Below are 22,699 nucleotides of genomic sequence, written 5' to 3' on the forward strand. Positions count from 1 at the left end.
TATACATAGTGAACCCTGAACACCCCCAGCCCATTCCAGGTTTCCAGAAGCATTCACTTTAAATCTTTTTAGCCATTCTCTTGGTAACTGCTTTTCATATTTTTAAATAAAATTGCTTATGTTGCTGCATCTAGATTTTTTGTTGTTGTTTTGGAGCTATTAACTTCCTGCTGGGGAAGTCGGAGATTTTGCTTTTTTTTTTTTTTTTGCATATGTAAACACACTCTTTTCACAACTTCACCCCTCCCCGGAAAAGTGATTTTTATCTCCCTATCTCACAGTAAGATATATAAACCCTAAAATCTATATTCTATATTTACATTGTTGTTACTGTATAAACTGCATTTGTAGCTGAACAAGATAATATATCATAATCATTTTGCCTTTCATGCACTTTTTTAAAATTTTTTCTGGAAGAAACAGTTGCCTCATTTTTTATTTGCTTAGTTTTCTGTATACTTATCACTAAATCATCTCTAAATTCTCTGACATTATATAAATACCTTTTACTCTTTTCAAATATATTCAGCAATTTGTCAATTTCACCTTGAAGAAATGACTCTTGGCACATTCTGACTTGCATCGCTATCGTGTTGGGGACTTTCTTTGCCTTTTTTTGTATGCTGAGTAGCCCCTTTCTTCAACCCCATTTCACCTTCTTTCTTCATTCTTTATTTTGGTAGAATCTGTCTTACAGTAGTTTTGAAGCAAAGGTAGTGTATAAGAGAGAGATTTTTGAGATCTTGCAGATATGGGAGTCTTTAGTCTTCTCTCATGCTTAATTGGTAATCAGCTGGATATAAAACTCTAGATTGGAAATCACTTTCCTTCAGAATATTGAAGCCTCCATTTTCTTCTATATTCAGGGTCTAGCAGTCTGATGCCATGCTCCTTTTTTATTTATTAATTTTTTTTTCTGGAGGCTTTTAGTATTGGTATTCTAAAATTACACAAGGATGTATCTTGGCATGTGTCTATTTTAATCCATGGTACTGGGAACTTGGTGGACCTGTTCAATCTCGAAATTTCATGTCTTTCAATTTTTGGAGACTTTTCTGAATTATTTAATGATTTTTGTTCCTATTTTCTGTTGTGTGGATAATGGCCCTCCTATATTATTCCCTAATTTTCTTACTCTTTGTTTATAGTTTTACCTTTGTTTTTGCTCTATATATGGAAGATAACTCCAATTTATCTTTCAGACTTTCAATTGGAATTTTATTTCTTCTATATTGAGTATTAATTTCCAGTGTCTAATTTTTGATCCCTGAGTGCCTTTTTTTAAATAGCATCATGCTTTTCTTTCACAGAAACTTCTTGAAGTTTTTTTCTCTTTGCATTTTGTTTCCTCAAAGGTGCATTTTTCTTTTGTTTTGGCTTCTGTTTTAGGAGCTTTTCGTACACATTTCAAATTTGTCAACTGCAGGCTTCGCTAAAGGGTGATTTGATTGGGGGACATAGAACACCAATTTCAGTACCTTTATATATTTTGTGTCTTCTCTGACCATCTGACCAGTGCATCGGAGGTCTTTTCTGCTCTCCTGCCATGAAAGCAGAAGTCTGAGGTGACAGCGTCTTGGGAATTGAAACACAGGGCAAAGAAGAGGTCTCAACAGTTACTGTGCAAGCATTTGCTTGTTCTCCTGGTATCAGTACAGTAGCTTGCTATCACCAGTGTCTCATGTCCTGCGGTTGGTCCACAGACCTTGTGTTTTACTGTCTCCAGATAATAGATTTTCAGACTTCTGCCAGGTTGCCAAAGAACAGTTAGTGTTTCTACAAAGCAGAAGAGGACATCTATGTGTCTAACTGCTTCTATGCCTTTTTTGAACCTATCATCCCATTCGAAGCTCTATGGTTATCCCCACCTGCAGAGGTACTGGTGCCAACAGTGCCTGAGTCATGGGTGAGGGGGTTGGCTCTCAGTGCATGTGCGGTTGCCTCTTGATTTTTCACCACTATTGCCATAGATTGCTGCATTCTCATGTCAGGTAAGTCAGTGGCCATCTGGATTGGCTGTCTAGCTTGGTTTGTTTTTTTCTTACTACTCTTTTGTCATTCATTCTTGTTGTCCTTATGGGTTTATGCTTCTTTGCTGTCTGCTTGTTTTAGTAGTATTTATAATCATTTTAAGGTTGTTAAGGGAAGGAGCTGAGGCCAGCATGTTTGTTGAGCCCACCTGCTTATACCAGAAATTTTGTAGTGACTAGTTTTTAGTATCATGTCTCTAAACCTTTTTTAGAATTCCTCCGGATAACTATGCCATTTGAGGGATTAACGTTTTCTTTTTAAAGAAAGGTAGACTCCTTATGGTAATGCTTTGTTTCCTAGCAATCATGGTATTTAGAGGCTTATGATATTTTCTGGAGCAGATGTACCTTATGATGGTTGAAGAATAAATATGCAAAACTCTAGTGGGCATACCTATTTATTTTATAAAGATAAGCCCTAATTAAAAATTATGTATAACAATGTAACAATGAGAGAAACAGCCAGGTCTAACAATATAGACATCTCCATGGGTGCTCTCTAGTGCATTTGCTTCCAAAGGCCAATTAAGAGAGCCTCAAAGTTGTGCACATGCCATACATTTTCTTTTCAAAAACAGTTCATCTTGGCGTTTTAACCCATTATCACTAAATACAGAATGCCAAAGGCAAGCTGTGCCACATTTGCGTAGCAGCCCCAAGTCTGTGTGTTTTTTAATATGCTCAGATTGTGAGGTGATGACCGTTCCTGTTTCCATGTAAAGAGGCAATCAAAGGTGAAAACTGTTCATTTCATAGCAAGAATGAGAGTGTGTAGCCAGCAGTTACATAAAGGAAACAAATCTGTGACAGCGTGGTGGGGAAGAGACAGAGGCCAAAACTCTGGATTGGGACACTGGGATTTAGTCCCATTTGTGTAATTTAGGGGCTAAGTGACCTCAGGCCAAACATCTCGGGTCTTTTTGCCTTAGTTTATTCATTTGCCAACTAAATGGTTTGTTAAGACTTCTTCCCAAGGTAATGTTTTATCATTACACAAATGTGTAAAAGAAAAAAAATTATTAACCAACATTGTGTTAATAGGAGATTTTCCACGTTTGGTTTTTATTAAACTTCCCATTTTACTGCACAAATTCTCCAGATTGTGATTTGTAAGATACAAAGATAAAAAAAAATTTTTGTTTTTCCATAAATTTGCAATTTGGAACATGATGTCATCAACATCTTACACTTCCTTGATGATTGTTTTCTGACCCCTTTTTTCCCCTGTTATGTGAAGTTTGCAATACCAAATATAACACACAGCTTTTCTATTTATTTGGTTTAGGATTTGGATTTGAATGAATCCTACCAGTTCCATCTTTGGTCCATCCAAGCATCCGCTCCATGTAAAAAGGGGAGATTCACATCTGATAGAAATTTATATTTTTAGTTAATTAGAATCTAAAAAGAGACTTAGATTTTTGGACTTTTTTAAAAGGAAAGAGCTAGAGAAAAAGAGAAACAGCTTTCTAGAGAAGTTTGCATTAAAAACCTATTCCTGTCCTTCTAGGAGCACAAGATTCAGGATTTCTAGAAGTTTCTAGAAATTTTTCTGTACTAATGGGGACAGCATCCTATGGGAGGCATTTATTCCTTGTGGTATTATATTCCCTGGTGTATCGTGCACCTCTGAAATTTTTTACCTGTGGGTAATAAAAATTCTCTCTCTTCTTTTTTTTTTTTTTTTTTGGTGAATGATAGGAGGAAGCAGAGAAGCAAGAATCTAGCATTATTTCTGTGGCCTGCATTTGTTAATAAGCAACTTCCCCAGACCAGACCACAGTAATCTACTCTTTCTCTGGTTATGATTTGGCTTTGTGTTAAGGTAGGCATTAGTCCTAGGAAAAACGCTGTCCTCTGAAGCAGCCTGAGAAGTGTGGCCTGGTGCTGCTAAGCGATCTCATGTTCATGGGGTCCCAGGCCAAGGCATTTAATCAGAATGTATTAGGAGAAATTTCAGGAACATTTATGTTTTAGAAGAAACCTGAAACACAGAGCTTGGGGTCCTGAAAATTGGGAATTTATCCAATCCTGACTTGTACCCTTTGAGACTTCTCAAAGATAGCATAAATAGGCAGCTATTCACCCCAAAGTGTGTTTTACTGGGCACAGTTTCTGAGCAAGAATAGTAGCTATTTTGCAAAGGCAGAACTGGATATTGTGGGTCAGTGCTATGTTATACAAAGAAGGAGTTTGGTTTCTTTTTCACTGTAAAAGTTCTCAGAGCATTTAATGTATGTATATGCATTAGAAATACCTAAGAGGGGAAAGGAGTGTTTATTTGGCCATGCTCTCTGGGAAACATACTTAACATATGACAATACTGAAGTTTTGGAGATGGAAAGGAATTGAACTTTCTGACGACAGTTTGGAAATTCAAAATAATGTTTCTGTGTTCAATGGAATCTTTTCCTTTTTGACATAGTTTTGTAATTCTGTGGTAGGGGGCCAAATTGGGGATGGAAAGGAAAAGAGAGCAAAGGTGAGTTAGGAATTTAGGTAGTAGTGTTCCCAAGCAGAAAAGCAAACATTGTGATAATACGTAATAAATTGGAGATTCCAGGTAATATTTGGAATGGAAAAGGGTCATTTGGTTAAAAAAGTGGCCAACAATTGTCCTTTCTTTTCCCATTATTTTATCTCTCAGGGCACTTAAATATTTATTAACCAGGTATCATTTGTTAAGAGGGAACGTTTTCTAAAAATGACTTAACAATAGATTGCTCTTTTTGAAAGTAGACAAACTGGAGAAGCATAATGCAACTTTTGAATAGCTCTGAATAATCTAAACTGCATTTTAGATGAATAAAGAATAAATTCTCGTCATCACTGAAAACTAATAGATGAAGATAAATTTGCATAGAGAACCTGAGGAATAGAGACTTCAATTTCAGTTGTGTTTAGAATCTACTCTTCAGTGTCTTAAAACTATATTTTGTTCTTTCATTAGAATAATCCAGGTAGATTTCACTCTGTTTTTTTGTCACCCTGTCACTAATACTCTCCTATGTTGTATTATTTTGTTTTCGTTTTTAATTTCCTGGAAGATGATTCCTGAAATGCAGTTGAAACATACTTTATTATTATATGGTCTGTTAGAGAAGCAGAACCAAGAGGATATAGATATAAATATATGAGAGGGGATTTATTAGGGGAATTGGCTCACAGGATTATGGAGACTGAGAAGTCCCAAGGAGAGGCCGTCTGCAAGCTGGAGACAGGGGATGCTGGTATTGTGGCTCAGTCCAAGTCCAAAAGCCTCAGATCCAAGGAAGCAAGGGGTGCAACTCTCAGTCCAAAGCTGAAGGCCTGTGAATCCAAAGAGATGCAGATGCAAGTTCTGGAGTCCAAAGGCTGGAATGCCTGAAGTTCTGATGTCCAAGGACAAGAGAGGAAGAATGTCCCAGCTCCAGGAGAGAAAGAGAGAGGAACTCACCTTTTCTCTGCCTTTTTTGTTCTCTCCTAGCCACCAGCCAGGATGGTGCTCACCCACATTGAGGGTGGATCTTCCCCACTCAGTTCACTGACTCACACACCCGTCTCCTTTGGAAACACCCTCACAGACACTGAGAAATAATGCTTTACCAGTTCTCTAGGTATTCCTTCATCTAGTTAAGTTGGCACCTAAAATTAACCATCACATATGGTATATTGTGGAATATTACAGTCAAATCATGCCCCATAATAAAACTACATACAACATAAGTTTTATATAAAATAACTGCTTTTAGCACAAGGTTGGTTATGTCTTCTGACATCAGTAGTATGAAGGAGTTGCTAAGGGGAAGCTCCTGTGGGATGAGAGAATATCCCGCTTTGTAACTAGACAGATTTCTAGTCTCTTAGCACTATTTTGTAGAGGATATGAAATCTGGGGTCCCAGTTTCTCTATATCCCTATAGAGAATATGTAATTTGGGGTCCCTCTTGCATATGGAATATGGACATTGAATATAATTTTGTACATACTAAGTTAAAGTGAATACCCTTGTCTGAGCACCAATAAAACAAAAAATTGGATGGTAGTTGTTTACATCTGGTAACTTAATGTAGCATTGCAGTGGATGTCTTTTAGTAACTCAGTATTAGTCTGTTGCTCTAACACCATGTGTGTTCATTACTTCTCTTTGTAGAACATGCTTTTAAATGAACTAAGTTTCAATATGTGATCCACTCTGTATAGAGTTCTTAAATGATCTGTGTTCTAATTTTCAAGCTTTCCATTTCAAAACAGTTTCAGTTGGTTTTTATCTGTTTATATAACATAAACCAGTTGTCATGGAGGAAGGGATGAATGGCATCTGAAAGTTTCACTTGTTCTATTTGTGGTTTTTTATTATTTACATAGGATGAATGTGAAATAGGGAGCTACATATTAAAGTGCTAGCTCATTTTTCTGGTCTGTCAGCCATGATTTTATTTTGTATTTTCAGGAGAATCACCCAGAAGCCTACTCTTTTTCTAGCACTGGCCATTAGAGGTGCCAATTTCCTGATGATTTACTTGAATTTGAAACATGTTACTTGGGATCAAGTTTCTTTAATAGTTGTAAAAGTAGTCATAAAATATGCATTGCAATGTTGGGAAAATATATCTACCTTGATTTATTACAGAATATTGGATAATTATTGGATAATGAGATTATTTCTTGCCACTTGAAGACTCAGCTGTTGCCAAGTAAACTCTAAGCATTTCATCAATGGATTTGTAATTTGTGGTTGATGGCAATGTAATACTTTGTAAACTTATACTTCCAAGTGGGTCTGATTCATACATACAGATATAGCATTTTCAGGCTCATAAATGAGTCATAACTTTAAAACGGGCCTTTTCAAGTTATAAAAGTCGGCAGTTTGAAAGCATTCATCCTGCATCTGTGACTTGCAAAACATCAATGCCAAGTATAATGTTTGCCAAATAAATTGGTCATTAAAGTCTTATGGAAAGAAAATCCAGTACTCTCTCAAATTCAATTTTCTCTTCTTTCTTATGTAGATGTGCTTTTTGTTTTGTTTTGTTTTGTTTTTTGTAGTTTTATTTTTTGAGTTGGAGTCTTGCTTTTGTGACTCAGACTGGAGTGCAGTGGCACAATCTCGGCTCACTGTAACCTCTGCCTCCTGGATTCAAGCGATTCTCCTGCCTCAGCCTCCCAATAGATGGGACTACAGGTGCCCACCACCATGCCTGGCTAATTTGTAATGTATTTGAAGTAGAGATGGAGTTTCACCGTGTTTGCCAGGCTGGTCTTGAACTCTTGACCTCAGGTGATCCGCCCACCTCGGCCTCTCAAAGTGCTGGGATTACAGGCGTGAGCTACCATGCCCGGCCTTGTTTTTATTTTTTAACTTTTTTTGGTCTACCTCTTGAGAGAATAATGAGGAGTAATATTTGTTGGCAAGGGACTTTGAGATCCTAGTTTAAAGCATGCAGATTGAAAATACCAGCTTAAATTCACATAGAAAAAAACATGAAAAGCTCTGCATCTCAGGAATTCAACCTCAGTGATCTCATAGTCAGTTCATTATGGTCCTCCTCATCTTGTCACTCATGCTGATATACATATTTCATGGAATAGAGATCCTAAGTGTCTTCTGACTTTGAAAATTCCTGTAATTATCCATATAGTACATTAGACAGCATGCATGTGTGCACTTCTGGGCAGCATTCTAATGTAATTCAGCTTCAAAACGACTGGGCCAGATAAAAAGAAGGAACATAAAGTCCAAATGAAAACATGCTGACATTCAAGCCGTTTTGTCTTTAAGAAAATTAATACATTTCTTGAACATAAATCGGGCTTGGTTGGAGAAAATACAAGTGTTTCCTACTTCCTGCTGGATTTTCTGCATTGTATTTTTTTAAATTTTATACCCTTTATTTTAAAATGTTTCCTTAATTGTATTAAAATAACCATAGAAATGCAAGACAAAAGTGTCTTTACATGCCATAAAATGTACAAGTTTTAAACATTTGCTGAGCTTGGACAGATATGCCTTCTATTATAATGTTAAGCTTTTATAACCTTAGGCCATGTTAATGGACTCGCTTTCTATTATGAGAATTGAATGGAGAATGAGGTAGATTTTAGTACTGTATCCCCAAGCTGGTGTCAGGTAATAAAGCACCTACTGTCTTTCAAGGGAGCCTCTTGGCTTGAGTCTCTTAGGAGGGACTATGTGAACTGTTACTCCACTGCTTGCTGACTAGTAGAGCCTATGGATGGTTCCTGAGGCACTGCGGAGAGGGGCATCAGTCTGTCCCACCCTGCTAGTTCCAGTGCTGTTTTGTCTCTCATTCAGAATCCCATGGGTCAATAAATAGTCTGATCACTGTCAAATAATTAGGGATACTGAAACAGGCCCAGTCATCAGATATTTAAACCATAGTGTGGTGGTAAAGTCAAAGCCATTTTGAGTTTGTGGCCATTATTCAGTGATTGATTGGTGAATAAATGTTAGAATTTAAAAACTCTTTGTAGAATTTTATCATGATTTTTGGCTACAGTGTAAAAAGAAAAAAAGGGTCTTTGTCATTTTTTGAAACAACTTTATTGAGGTATAACTTATGCACCATAAACTCCACCTATTTAAAGTGTACAAGCCAATAATTTTAGGGGCTATGCAACCATCACTACAATTTATAGTGAACATAGTCAACGTAGTGATTAGAACAGTTCTATTACCCTCCAAAACTTTCATAATCCCTGTGCCCAATTGCAATAAATCCCTGCTCCCTCCTGCAGTCTTTCAAGTGACCACTAATATGCTATCTGTCTCCATAGATTTGCCTTTCTGAGGCTGTTATATAAATTGAATCAAATAATATATAGTCTTTTACGTCTGGTCTTTTTTACTTAAAGATTTTGATGTTTGCCTATGTTGTAGTATGTATTGAAGTTTGTTCCTTTTTATTGATGAATACTATTCTGTTGTAAGAATATGCTACAATTTGGTCACTCATTCACCAGTTGATCTACATTTAGTTTGTGTTTTGTTTTTGGCTACTAAGAATAGGGTTGCTGTGAACTTGTGCACACAGTTCTCTGGGTGAACATGTTTTTTTTTTCTCCTAGGTAGCCATCTAAGAGTATTTAATTTTACAAACCCATCAGCAATCAGCAATATATGAAGGTTCCAGTTTTATCACATCCTTGACAACATTGTCAGTTGAGTGTGTGTATATATTAGATCATATATATGTCATATCTGGATATGGATATATAGAATGCCAGTGTGTCTGTTTATACCCATATGCATATGTCTTAATGTGTGTATATAAACATACAGAAATATGTGGTCTTAATATACATTTATTTATAGTCTTATAATCATTCTAGTGAGTATAGAGCGGTATCTTATTGTGGTTGTACTTTGCAATCCCCTAATGACTAATAATAATGGTGAATACCTTTTATGTGATCATTAATTCTTTGTGTATCTTCTTTGGCAAAATGGCAATTCAAATTGCCCATTTTTAAACTGGGGCATTTGTCTTATTAAATTTTAAGAGTTCTTTGTATATTCTGATTACTAGTATTTTATCACATATATGATTTGCATATTTTCCATGGCTTGTGTTTTAATTTTCATTCTCATTGTTTTTGAATGTGCTGAGGCTATGTACACTTGGCTTTCTCTAAGTCAGTCTTGCCTTGCCTCCCAAAGCCATGCAGGAAAAAAGCCAGCTACATGCACACAGCTGTCTGTGAGCTCTTTGAAGAGGCTTAACTCCCTTGTTCAGTTCGTGCTTCACATGCCTCTCCTTGCTGCCCTTTTCCTACCCTGAACTCTTTCTTTTCTAGTAACCACTATTTTCTAGTAACAGCAAAGAGAGGAAAGAGCAAAAAAAGACTGTTTTTCAGTCCTGCTTTAAAAGTCTTTCTAGTTCTTGCATTGCTTTGATGGTTGTGGTAGCTATGAAGAATGAAGCCCAGAGAATATCTGTCATATTTTCACTTAGGATTAAGTGTTCCTGAATTGCCTCCAATGGGAATTTTAAGATTCTTTTTATTTTCTCTCCTAGTTGAGGCAGTAATTTGTTTTGATTGATCCACAGCTTTCTTGATGACCAAAAGCAAACATATGTAATGTGTCTGACCCTGTTTTAGGGATGTAGCTAGACACTGTGAAAAACCAAGCTCCTCCCTCCCTTTTAGGTGACCTTGCTGGGTTTTGTGACCGTCCACTGTCATCACTTTGGAAGGACGATGCTCTAGCCACAGGCTGCTTGACCAAATGATCACTCTGTGACCGTGACCATTCTTTGTACTGTGCTTTGTATCACAGTGACAGGATATTATAGTACAGCTCATAGGGATGTGGCAACTGATTTTGACATACGATATTCTCAATACCGCAGGAGCAAAAGATGTTTGAGTGACTCCTGTCTAATATCTTCGCCTTCACATCTCTGCTCATGGTTTAGTCTTCTAAAAGCTTTCTGTGTCATATAAAATATACTGTTTCAATTTATTAAATTGTATTTAATATTCTAACAGAAGATATAATTTAAAAATAAGATTTTGCAGACTTTTGGTATTTAATGTTGTGGTTTTAGAACTTCATATAAAACCTCATGTAAGAATCATGGTTTTTAAATATGAAAGCCACAAAATAAGGCACATATTATTTAGAACCAATTTATTAGCAGAAAATATCTTTTATATCAGTGATCATGGGGAAAATTAAATTTAGTGACTTTCTTGCTTTAAAGAAATGTTTGCGATTGAGCATATTAGTAATTATAAACTCCTGTTTTTGAACAAAACTGGGTTATACTAGGTATATGTGGAGAATCATCCTAAATGCCCACTTGATATTATTTGGAATAACAACTTTTATACCAGAGGACATCTTACGAAATGAAACATCCAGTAGAGAAAGATCAGTAATTTTAATCTGGTTTAAATATTAATCTGCTTTTGTCCTAGAGGACATAATGTTATCAAATGAAATACCCAATATAAAAAGATCAGCTTTGGTCGTTAGTTTTAATCTAATTTAATGGTGATCAGCCCTTAGAATTTCTGGCTTACTACATGACTGGAAGGGAATGAGTATTCTTATATTTATTGTCATTATGATAATCTGCCTACTGTGCTTTCTACTATTTAGTAAGGTGTTTTTGTTGTTTTGTTTTATTTTGTTTTGCTTTTAAGATGGGTTCTGAGAAGTTTGGAGGTGTCAGTGTGAAGCGAAAAGCCACTCTGCTAGGTTTTTTTAATCCCTGTTTAAAGATTCCGTTTTTGAAATATCACACCGATATCTTTTGTTCCTCCTCTTATCCATCATTCACCTACTGTATCATCTAGATCTCTGTTCTTTCAGCCCTACCAAGGTCACTGGCATTTATTGTGATGTAGGTGCCTGATAGATAGTTGGGTGGTAAAAGGGATGAAGGTGCAACAGGAGGCAGGTTTGATGTGGTCAGAAAAAGAACCAGGGAGACTGTAGTCAGTAGTCAGTGGTGTAGTTGCTTGAAACTTTTGTCTGGCTCTGATTTGGTTAGGAGATGAGTTCTCTCTGCAGGTCAAAGGTGTTCATTAAGTGCTTATGGTATTCTATACCATGTAAAAATGGGGTACAAAAGCCTCATCTGAACCAAGCTCCTCAATGGTAGAAGGGGTATTTGATACTATCTGAATAGCCACAGAGCCCAGAGCCTTCTAATATCTGGGTCAGATAAAACCTTACAAGTCATCTAATCCTATCAGGCCAAGAGGAACACCAACTGCTGTCATTCCATGAGGACTTGTGGGGTAAATGTTTCTGCACAGATGTGTACCTATCAGTTATAGCAAAGAAGAATGCTAATTAACACTTAATGAGGGACTTAAAGTGTTGAAATTTAACCCTACAAAGGGTCGTTATGAAGAGGATTACTAATGGGAATATTATCTATTAAATGTGAAAATAATTCTTACATCTTTATTTTATCTGGTTCATTTGCAAGTACTCAGGGTTTTACCATTTAATAAGTTAACAAAGGTTAATAAGGAAATCTGCGTTAATTTAAAATTTCTGTGATTCAGGAGCAAAAATAGCACTTACTGCATATCTGAAAGACTGCAGACAAATTGGTCTTGGAAATCTAAAGCCTGCCTTATGTGCTGGACTGACAAGAGGAGGGCTTCACAGAAAAGTGACAGGCATGGTTCAGCACTGCTTGAAACCCTTCTCTGTGTTCAGCCTGGAACTATTTCCATATACTCTGCTGGAGCACACAGACTTCAGACAGAGGTTTTCTTCATCTTTTATCTTGGATGTTGCCTTACGGGCTCTCAGCAACTATGCAGCTGCCATCATTGTCTGAGATTTGCAATGGGGCAAGTGGGGCTGGTAGGGAGTGGGGGGGCCCTGGCAAGCAAGGGAACCCTGTTCTGAGGCAACAGCAGTGACAGAGCTCCAAAGTTTTTGTGACTATTGTGAGTAACCCTTAAAGCAGCAGCATTTCAACTTTCATGAAACTGTCCATGTGCTAAGATCACTGCCACTCGACTTAAGTCCTGCTGTGCATTTAATTTCTTGGGTATTTCCTGAAAGCCTCACTAATAGGAATAGCAATCTAGCATTTCTCCTTTTGGAAATGCACTCTCCAATGCTGCTCACTAAGGTCTGCAGAACTTCTGCTAATCCGCACCACTGCCTCTGGGAATAAAAGGATCATGAGTTTTAAACCCCCATGTTTCACTTCCTCATACAAGCATATCTTCAAGTAACCACATAACTGAATGTGTCTGAGTAGACTAAATTTGAAAGTCAAGAACAAAAGAATTTTTTTCATAGCTCTTTATCCAGTTTAACTTTTTATTAGAGATTTTATCTGGTTTAGACTGTGTCTTAATTTGTGCTTCTTATTGATAACGTTTTGTAGGGAAAAATAGCAGCAAGAATTAAGAAAATGAAAATATTCTTTTTAGTGTGGTATGCTAGTTAAAGCAGGGGTTGGTAAACCATGGCCCTTGAGCCAAATCTGGCCCACCACTTGTTTTTGTAAAGCCTAAGAGCTAAGAATAGTTTTTACATTGTTTTTATTGTTTTGGGGAAAAAGAGAATATGTGATAAAGACTATATGTAGTCTACAAAGCCTCAAATATTTATTACCTAGCCTTATGCTGAACACGTTTGCCAACCTCTAATCTAAAGTAGCATCATTTTGTCAAATTTGTTTTAAGTACAGTGTGATATTTTAAATTACAAAGCATTTTAAAATTTTTACTTTCGGGTCAGACAGTGGATTTCTATTTGTTATAGCTTAAATCTGGAGGTACCACCCCCTGCCAAATAATCACTATAATATCTTTAGGACTAAATATAAACTACTTTTGGTACCAATGATCAAACATTGACATTGGTTCCAGTGATGACAGGTGCAAGTACCATACTCAGTAACCTAAGTCTTTCTGACTAGTACTAGCTAGATGCATGAGTAATTTATTTTTACATATACTAAATAAAAACTACCTTATTGGCCTGTGCAGTGGCTCATGCCTGTTATCCCAGCAATTGGGAGGCCAGGGTGGGAGGATTGCTTTGGGCAAGGAATTCAAGACCAGACCCCCATCTCTGCAAAAGTTAAAAAATAAAAAATTAGCTGGGTGTGGTGGCATGTGCCTACAGGCCCAAGTACTTAAGAGGCCGGGGCAGCAGGATCACTTGAGCCCAGGAGTTTGAGGCTGCAATGAGCTATGATCATGAGTCTATACTCCAGCCTGGGAGACAGAGTGAGACCTTGTCTCTAAACAAAGCTACCTTCTCCATTCATCTACAGAGAGTGCAGTTAGATATGAAAGAATTGCTCTGATCTCTTGAGGAATCTGTTCTCCTAGATTTTAACTTCGTTGACGTTGGGTAACATCAGTACAACACTGAGTCATTAAGAAATCTAATCTGAAAGCTGTGGAGGAGCAGGTCTTGGGATGGACTTAGAACAGCAGCCTCCAAAACGTAGTCATTGGACATTGGCGGAATGCCTTTCCGTTGACTAGGGAAATAATGTAAAATCTTTTTGCAATATCTCTCCCTGCAGCATGTAAACTGAGCTATGCAAAAAGCAGTGGCTCCAGGCTAGTTATTCTTAGGGCAGTTTTAAGGATAAAATAACCTTTATTGCTACTGTTTAGTGGAGTACTATGATAAAATACCCTGGTTGCCTTTGTCCCCTGGTCTCTGCTTCCAAATGCAGGACTGCTTCTACCAAGTAAAGCCTATGTTACTTAACATGGGAGAAATTGACCAGCAAAAGATTAAAATAATTCCTGTTTGATTTTCTAATAGGAATCTCTACTAAGACCTCTTACGAAGTTTGCCTGTTATCTGTCTTAAGCAATACTACCTTTTCCATAAACAACGTTCATTCCTTAGAAGAGTATAAAGGAAGAAGCTATAATTTGTCTAAGATAGCAGATATCAGAGACAATGTCATGTTTGTGATAACATTTTTACTTTAAATTAAGAAAGCATTCACAGAACATGTTTTATAGGCAATCCAGAACTTTAATAGCATGATAAGAATTCTATATTATGTTCAGATTGTAGCTTGCCTCTCCCCACTTCTTCATTCTATTTGATCCTTCAGACAGGCTGTAGGTCTGGCTCATTTTGGCTGGGTCTGCTGTGGGCCAAAGGACTATCATTTTATGGCAATTTTCAAGCTAGGTAAAAATAATATTCCCCTTCCACATTATTTTTGATGGCCATATCTTTCGTATTTAAGACAGTTTGGGATATGACTAAAAATTGTAGTGGTGCTTCTTTCTCAAAACAAGTTGATTTCTTGAATGCTGCAGATTTTTGTATCTTTCCAATAGAGTCTAATTTGTCTTAGCTACTTTTTGATCTATTTTGCACATAGCCTTGGATATTCTTGATTTTAGTATATGTTTCTTTTTTATAGAATGGTCTTTGCTAGGAAGGAATAAATCCTGATGTATGGTTTTTAGTGAACCAACATACATGAAATTTTACAAAAACAAAAAAAGCCAACGTGTTGGTTAGGTGTTCTTAAGAGAAATTTAATTAATTAATTTTATTTTAAAAATTTTTTGAGACAGAGTCTCGCTCTGTTGCCCAAGCTGGAATGCAGTGGCATGATCTCAGCTCACTGTAACCTCCACCTCTTGGGTTCAAGTTATTGTCCTGCCTCAGCCTCCCGAGTAGCTGGGATTATAGGTGCCTGCCACCATGCCAGGCTAATTTTTGTATTATAATAGAGATGGTGTTTCACCATGTTGGTCACACTGGTGTCTAACTCCTGACCTTGGGTGATTTGCCTGCCTAATTTACATTCCTACCAGAAGTGTATAAGTATTCCCTTTTCTCTGCAACCTCCCCAGCATCTGTTTTTTGTTTGTTTGTTTTTTTCGAGATGGAGTTTTGCTCTTGTTACTTAGGCTGGGGTGCAATGGCGTGATCTCGGCTCTCTGCAATCTCTGCTTCCCAGGTTCAAGTGATTCTGTTGCCTCAGCCTCCTGAGTAGCTGGGATTACAGGCAGCCGCCACCACGCCCGGCTCATTTTTGTATTTTTAGTAGAGACAGAGTTTCACCATGTTGTCCAGGCTGGTCTCGATCTCCTGACCTCAGGTTATCCACCTGCCTCAGCCTCCCAAAGTGTTTACAGGCGTGGTTACACGCGTGAGCCACCGCACCTGGCCATAAATTAAAAAGAATGTATCTGTAGTTTGGCTACCTTGATTCAAAGTCAAATTAATCTTTTTGGTCTTTCTTGTAAGAAGCCAAGGCATTTGAACCACCCTTATGTTTCCCAGTTTTTTATTGTCAGTAGTCACTGGTATTCTACGAAAACCGTTCTGCTAATTCGTTTCTTCCAACATCACTGCTAGGCACAAAGACAGAATGTGAGTCAATCAGAAAGAGAACTTGTGCTGCTACAGGAGGTGTCTCCAAATCAAGGGGGCTATTTTAGACATGTCTTACTGCTATAGAATAAATTTTTATGTTCCCCCAAAATTCATGTTGAAACCTAATTTCCAGTGTGTTGATATTTTTGCAACTGGGGGCTTTCACAGATGAGTGTGTCATGGGGGTGGAGCCCTCATGAATGGGATTAGTGTCCTTATAAAAAGAGACTCCAGACAGCTCCCTAGCCCCTTGCTCTTTGAGGACACGGAGAGAAGGTGATTGTCTAGGAACCATGAAATGGGCCCTCACCTGACACTGAATCTTCCTGTGAATTGATATTGGACTTCTCAGCCTTCAGAACTGTGAGAAATAAATGTCTGTTTTATATAAGCCAGTCAGCTTATGGTATTCTGATATGGCAGCTCAAACAGACTAAGACAATTTCTCTTCCCTAAAAAGAGAAAAAAGACTGAATGTACACGTCTGTTATGTATTAGAAATGGCTAGGCATTCCAAAATAAAACCAAAAAAAAAAAAAAAAACAAGATCATATATTATTTAAGTGTCATCTTTTAAATACCCTTCAGTAAGTCTGACCATGTGGTCTCCTGGATTTGCTTTGTGTACAGCTGTGGGCTGTTTTCTTTGGGCAAATGTGGGCAGACCATCGTCAGAGACTTATAGATGACTGGCACTAATCTGACTGTAATTTCTCAGAAAGCACATTCTGTTAAAGTTGGTTGTCCTATTGCCAGACAAATGATTAGCACTTTTATAATAAGTTTTATCAGCCTCATGGCTATTCTTTGGCCAGATACAGTCTTAGAAGGTAAAAGTTACAATTCATGTTATGTGGCAAGTAAAGTTAAAACACAGAAGTATCCACATCTCCCAGCACATAAGCTGGCAGAAAGCTGGCATTCAATTAATGCATTGTCTCTTAAGCATTACCTGAAGTAAAACAAGGGATATTTTCCCAAATTTTCATGGAGTACTATACCGCTGATTCACAGCTTGACTCCTTTAGGGCAGTGATGATAGCTCTTATTTTCTCTGTGCCTGGCACCAAGCACTAAACTTGGAACAGAACCAGTGATCAGAAAATAGTTGTTGGATAAGAGAATCAGGGGCTAATTTAGGATATTTTGCTGATTTTTAAGGTTCATTCCTCATCATGTCCTCAGATTTAATTAAATTGCAATATAGGTTCCCATTCACCCCCATATCCCCCAAAAAAGACACAAGAAGAAAAGCAGAATGGTATGATATGAGCCTAAATAAAGAGGCTAATCAAAAGCTTACTTCTCCAGGGACTTAGGAAGTGTTTCCTAAGTTGCATTCCAATCAGTAAGTTAGATTTGCCCTTATTTATATTAAGACCTATTTCTAAAGGTATTCATTTATTAGGAGAGGAAAAAACCCTGCAGACAGGTCCAGAGGCCGGCAATGAAAAGAGATATAAAATTTCTTACCATTATCTTATTTACAAAATATATATTGGCATTTCTACTTGGTTGTGGGGAGCATAAATATAAAAAATGGCATAGTGTTTGCCCTGTAGGAGCTTACAATATAATAAGTATATGCATGTGTAAACAAATTGTCATTTGAGAGAGAAGCAGTCACTATAATCAAGGGACAAACAAACAGGTCATTAAATCATAATTTCAAAACTCAGGGGAAGACTTTCTAGAAAGAAAACTTGATTTGAGACTTCAGAATAAATCCAATTTCAAAAGGCCAAAAAGTGAGGCGGGATATCCCAGACAGAAGGAACAGCATAAATACAGGCATGAAGAAAGGGAAGGTGCAGGGCAATTTCAAGGGTCAGAGAAGTATCTGTGTCCAAGTGAAGAATTTATGAAGAAGGGTTGCAGTTGGAAATTAAGCTAAATTGGAACTGATGCATGGGAAAATATGGAGTCTGGATTTTAGTCCATAGGTATGTTCCCAAATTCTTTCTTAGTGATGTTTATGCCAATGGCATTCTTATTTATTAGAACTTTTATTACATTGACATTTTTCTTAAATACTTTGACTTGCCATAACTACGGATAATAATAAACCTGTATTACTTGCTCTGAATAAATTCAGAAAACCAAACACTTACAACATTTTAATTTGACACTGTTCCCTCACTAATGCTCTGAGCTGAACCTGCAGGCTTGTTAAAAAGGGAGATGAGCACGTATCAGAAGCATGATCCTGACCTGTGAGCACTCAACTGACACCTGTTCTTAGCTATCCTGAAAGAATAAAAGGAGGATCAAAATGAAAATAAATTCCTAAGAGATATTATATTTTTAAATGTTGAGGCTCTGTGCTACTGAAATTCATCTCAAATACCTCCTAAAAATTTGGAGGTATTTGTGTCACTGCCTACATCTTATGCCTTCAGAAACTCGGCTAGAGACACTAGAGCAGGCCTAAAGTGTTTTAGCTATCTGAGTAACAGAAATGCTGCTCATATTTTAGAAGGAAAACCCTGGCAGCATTGTGAAAGGCAGTTGGGAGAGGCTAAGCACTGGAAAAAAGAAAGCCAGCTGAGAGGCTATCATGTAGCCTAGGCTAGTGGGAAGAGGTCTCCATTAAAGGATGGATCGTGACCCAGACAGAGGCCAGAGAGAAAGTTTGAAGAGGAATCTGAGATTTCTAACGTATGTTAAGTAGCAAATGTAGTCGGTACTTACAATATATACCGAACACAGGAGGAGAGAGTTGAAGAAGGGGCAGTGATGGATTTTATCTTGTAGATGCCCAGTTGTTGAAAGGTAGAAGAGAAGAAGGTGGTCAAGACAAGCCTGAGTATACCTCCATCTAAAGACATTGTTTATATAATGGGAGAGGAAGAAAGGACAAATACGTCAAGGCTCAAGTCACAGGAAGGGAAGTTAGGGGAATTCACATCAGATGGCCCTGGGCGTCTGTGAAATGAAAGATAAAGTTATGTATGGAAGGCAAGCCTGGTGAAGAAATGATGAAAATTCTAAATTCAGTAAATGAAAGATAACTACAATTTGTTCTACCCAAGGCCATGGTGTGAATAAGGGGCGTAACTGTCATGCTTTTAAATATTACAGATTCTGCATACATCCCAAAATACTGCAACTTCCAATTCACATGGCAATTACTAGGGAAATTCAGCTAGGGGCTAATTTTGTGCATGTCTGAAGGGTCCTACATTGCTAATTCCACAGGACCTACACCAGCAGTCACAAAATGCACACATTCTCTGCGTCAGAGTCACAGGATTTTGGAAGTTATGGATGGGAGGGATTTTCAAGGTTACGTTGTTCAACTGTTAATTTAATTCTTGAATCCCGTCAACCACACAAAGGGTCATTCCTGCTTGAAATCTTAAAGAATGCACTTACCAACTCCTGAAAAAACTTGTTATATTCTTGGATCAATTTATTTTATTTTTAAATATATACAAATTCCCTCAGAGGAAATAATAATAATAGTTGTGCCTTTACTGGCTAGTTAAACCTGAATTTCTTGGCTTACCCATGACCCTGCAGCCCCCAGTCTTACCAGAACAAGAAGTAAGAATCAGGCTGATGCCTTGTTTCATGGCACCAGAGTTTACTTGATGCAAATGTGGGGTTCCTTCTGTTTAAGATATTTGGAACAGTTTAATTTTTAAATGCATTGTGTTTCCTCTCCAGAGCTTCAAAATACTCACTAACCTACCTAAGAATCTCTCCTTGCTATCGTTCTGGAATTATGTTACTATGGCCATTCACGTTGGATCCACCTGACCATAAGCTCCCTAATGCAGAGTCCACTTCTCATTCATGCATTGCTTCGTTTAACCATCTGTCAGCTGCATATTGAGTGCCTGCTTGATGCCAGGCTCTATTCTAGGTCCAGGGAGAGAACACTGGCGGGTTATTTACATTCCACTGAATTCCACTGACTCCTGTGTAGCTAAGTCATAGGGCCTCACCCAATGCTCTGCACACTGTAACTGATCCGTGAAGAGCTGATAAGTCAATGAAATACATTAGATAGTGGGCTTGAGGATAACGCTTGCTGCTGTCTGAGAGGGGTGAGGCTGAAGCTACAGGCAGCCCCAGCTCAGATCTCAAACCGCACAGGATTTGGGGGTTTTGATGTGCATTCAAAAACAAGTATACAAAAAAGGGTGCCCTGTATCTAGTCCAGGGGAAATTTGAGCTCCACAGAGATGAGGAGGTGGACAGGGGAGCAGGATTGAAGCAACAAACACTAATTGCCTCTCTCTTCTCCATCCTCCCCAAGAGTTACCTGCCCTTTCTGGTTTAGCCCATTATCTGCCTGATGAGTACATGCTTTCTGCTAGAGGTAGCCTTGACTGGCAGCACAGTTGCTGTTACTAAAAAGAAACACTAGTGGTAAGACATTTATTTTCTAAAAACATTTGAATCACAGCTGAACTTGAGGTGCATGTGTGAATGTGGGCCGTGTTTGAACTTTCTCCCCGCCTCCTTCATGTGAAGTTACAAAAGCTGATACACCAAGTGACCTGTCACAGCCCCTTGTCATTTCTCTCTGCTGCTGCTGCTTACGTACTGTTGGCAGCTCCAAGAGACACGTTCTTGGGCTGGATTGTGTGTTCTCTCTAACAATAGCATCTGTTCAGCCCTGAAAGATAGATCCCCTTTCCTGCTCTGTGCTGCCTTCCCTCTTCATTGTCCTAGCAGCAATCTGTTCTGTCTTTTCGCTCCTTGGGGCAGGGTTTTGTGTTCTTTCACATAGGGAGGAAATGACTTGCAGTGCTGTGAGAATGAGTCTTCTATGAACTCATTCGGCCTCTGTAAAAATTAGGAAACGAGGATTTTTCCTAAAAGCAACTGGAAAACAATGACTTAATTATTTTTCATTTAAGGACGACCAACCTTGAACTTTAATTTGCAGGGAAAAAAAGAGAGGGTAACATTCCCTTCAGTTATGTCCATGAAACGACTATGTGACTATATATGCTAGCTTTCATTTCTTTAGTGTCTGTAGCTCCATACTTCATTGAAAAGTTCAGAAATAAGGAACTGTGTGAAAATGAATAAGGCTTGTTTTCTCAATATTTCTACATGTGTAAGTCTCTTATACTAGAATTTTTAAAAATTATTCTTGAATTATATATCATCAAGGTAAAGCATGGTTTAATTTTTATGATTTGTCTTTCCTTCATTAAAGTTTAACATTTTAAAAAGGACATAAACATGTTTATAAAGGGTTTATCTGGAGATTCTGCCTGTCAACATTCTAAATAATACTTGTAGCTTTATTGTAGGCTTCCTTCCTGAGAACTGAAGTGAAAAAACACACACACTCAAATTGAAAAGTGGACCTGGTTTACTAATTAATTTTCAAAATGAAAGAGGTAGACTAGCTAATTGGTTTTTTTCCAGCCTGAACTTCTGTGCCTTTGTGATGCTGCAATGATTTGGCAATTGTCAGGAGGCACTCTTGACAATGGAGATGTATCTTCAGTAGGTGATCACGTTTTGTTGATCTATGTACATTATTTTGCACAATCAAGTAATGTGTAGTACAGCGATGCATTATAATAAAGGATAACTGTTCTCATGTTCTCAGGGATGCATGAATATATTTCTGTAAACCACTCAGATATCAGCTCCAAGACAGAAAAGATCCAGACTATGTCTGGTGCCTCCTAGTGCTCACTAACTCTTTGCTGAGCTACTTTGAAAAACAGACATCATTATCTCATTCATTCTAGGGTGATATTGCCCATAAGAGGGCAGACATTGGTTCTGGCTGGGGAGTGGTGAACAAATTTTACTTTTTACATCTAAAATACAAATAGTCATAAAGTACCAAATCAGACCTGTTAGTATCCTGTGGTGTTAGAATATCGTGGAGGGCAATTAGGGAAACAGGTGTCTAAAAAGTCTTCTTAGAGGAGTAATAATGAAAAAAAAAAAAGTCGAGAAATACAGATTATCCTAATGTCTCTGCTAGAGGGTCTGAGATTTAGAGAGTTAAGGTAGCCTATCAGGTTGCCTGGCAGGTAAGTGATGGGGCCGGCTGGGCTCTTCAGGCTTGGCTGACCGTAAAGACCCAGTGCAGCACTAACCTGTTAGCTGACTTTGTTGGCTGGCCTGGTAGGAGTCAGCTGTGCAGGTTATATAATAAGTGCATAAAGTTTAGCCAAACATTAATGGAGGCACTGGGGAAGTAGACTGACAGGGTTATGCTCACCATGCTTCTAAGCAGTCCATTGTGTTATGCAGATGAGTGTCTTGGAATAGTGCTGTGCTAAATTCATTTCACTTATTTATTTGATAGCCAAGATGGATATTCAGATGTTTTAAAGGAATTTCAGGTACTCCAAAAGATACTAGATTGTAAATTTAAGACCCCAGCATAGGCTATAATCCACATGGGCAGGTCATTGCACACACTTGCTTTCTTCTGGTAATTCGTAAGTTCTCAGCCCCTGAGACACTCATTGTACACAGACATAGGAGCTGCTGAATTCTTATTATATTACCGTGATTACTGCATGGGTTCTGGTCATTGCTAGTGTAGTGACACGGGTGGAGGTGACTGTTTGCCACTGGCAAAGAGTCTGGGGCCTAAGAATACATGTATTCTCCATGTATACATGCTTAGCCAGGATCTCTGGGTTGTGTTTACTGAGAATGAGGCCCAAGAACAGCACATCTCCTTGGAGCTTGTCCTCAAAGCCTCACCATGGAGGTTTGTTTTTCCATTCAAGTCACATAATGATGCTCCCACCATACCTTGTGATGTTCCTGACTGTTGATCCTCCAAGTTAAGAAAAGATTAGGAGGGAAATCACAG

The 22,699-nt window shown here is 38.0% G+C and overlaps 1 protein-coding gene across 3 annotated transcripts in view; it reads left to right on the plus strand.

Moving 5' to 3' along the window:
- KCNN2 (potassium channel, calcium activated intermediate/small conductance subfamily N alpha, member 2) overlaps positions 1 to 22,699 on the plus strand; it is a 139,552-nt gene that overhangs the window by 44,288 nt on the left and 72,565 nt on the right. Inside the window, exon 4 of one of the 3 annotated variants that reach the window (XM_011963650.1) lies at positions 2,684 to 2,693. The exons of the other annotated variants lie outside the window; for them this stretch is intronic. Coding sequence (XP_011819040.1) covers positions 2,684 to 2,693 — 10 coding nt within the window. The remainder of the gene's footprint in view (positions 1 to 2,683; positions 2,694 to 22,699) is intronic. 3 annotated transcript variants of the gene reach the window in all.

This window comes from Colobus angolensis, unplaced genomic scaffold (assembly GCF_000951035.1).
Source record: "Colobus angolensis palliatus isolate OR3802 unplaced genomic scaffold, Cang.pa_1.0 Scaffold62, whole genome shotgun sequence".
Taxonomy (NCBI): Eukaryota; Metazoa; Chordata; class Mammalia; order Primates; family Cercopithecidae; genus Colobus; species Colobus angolensis.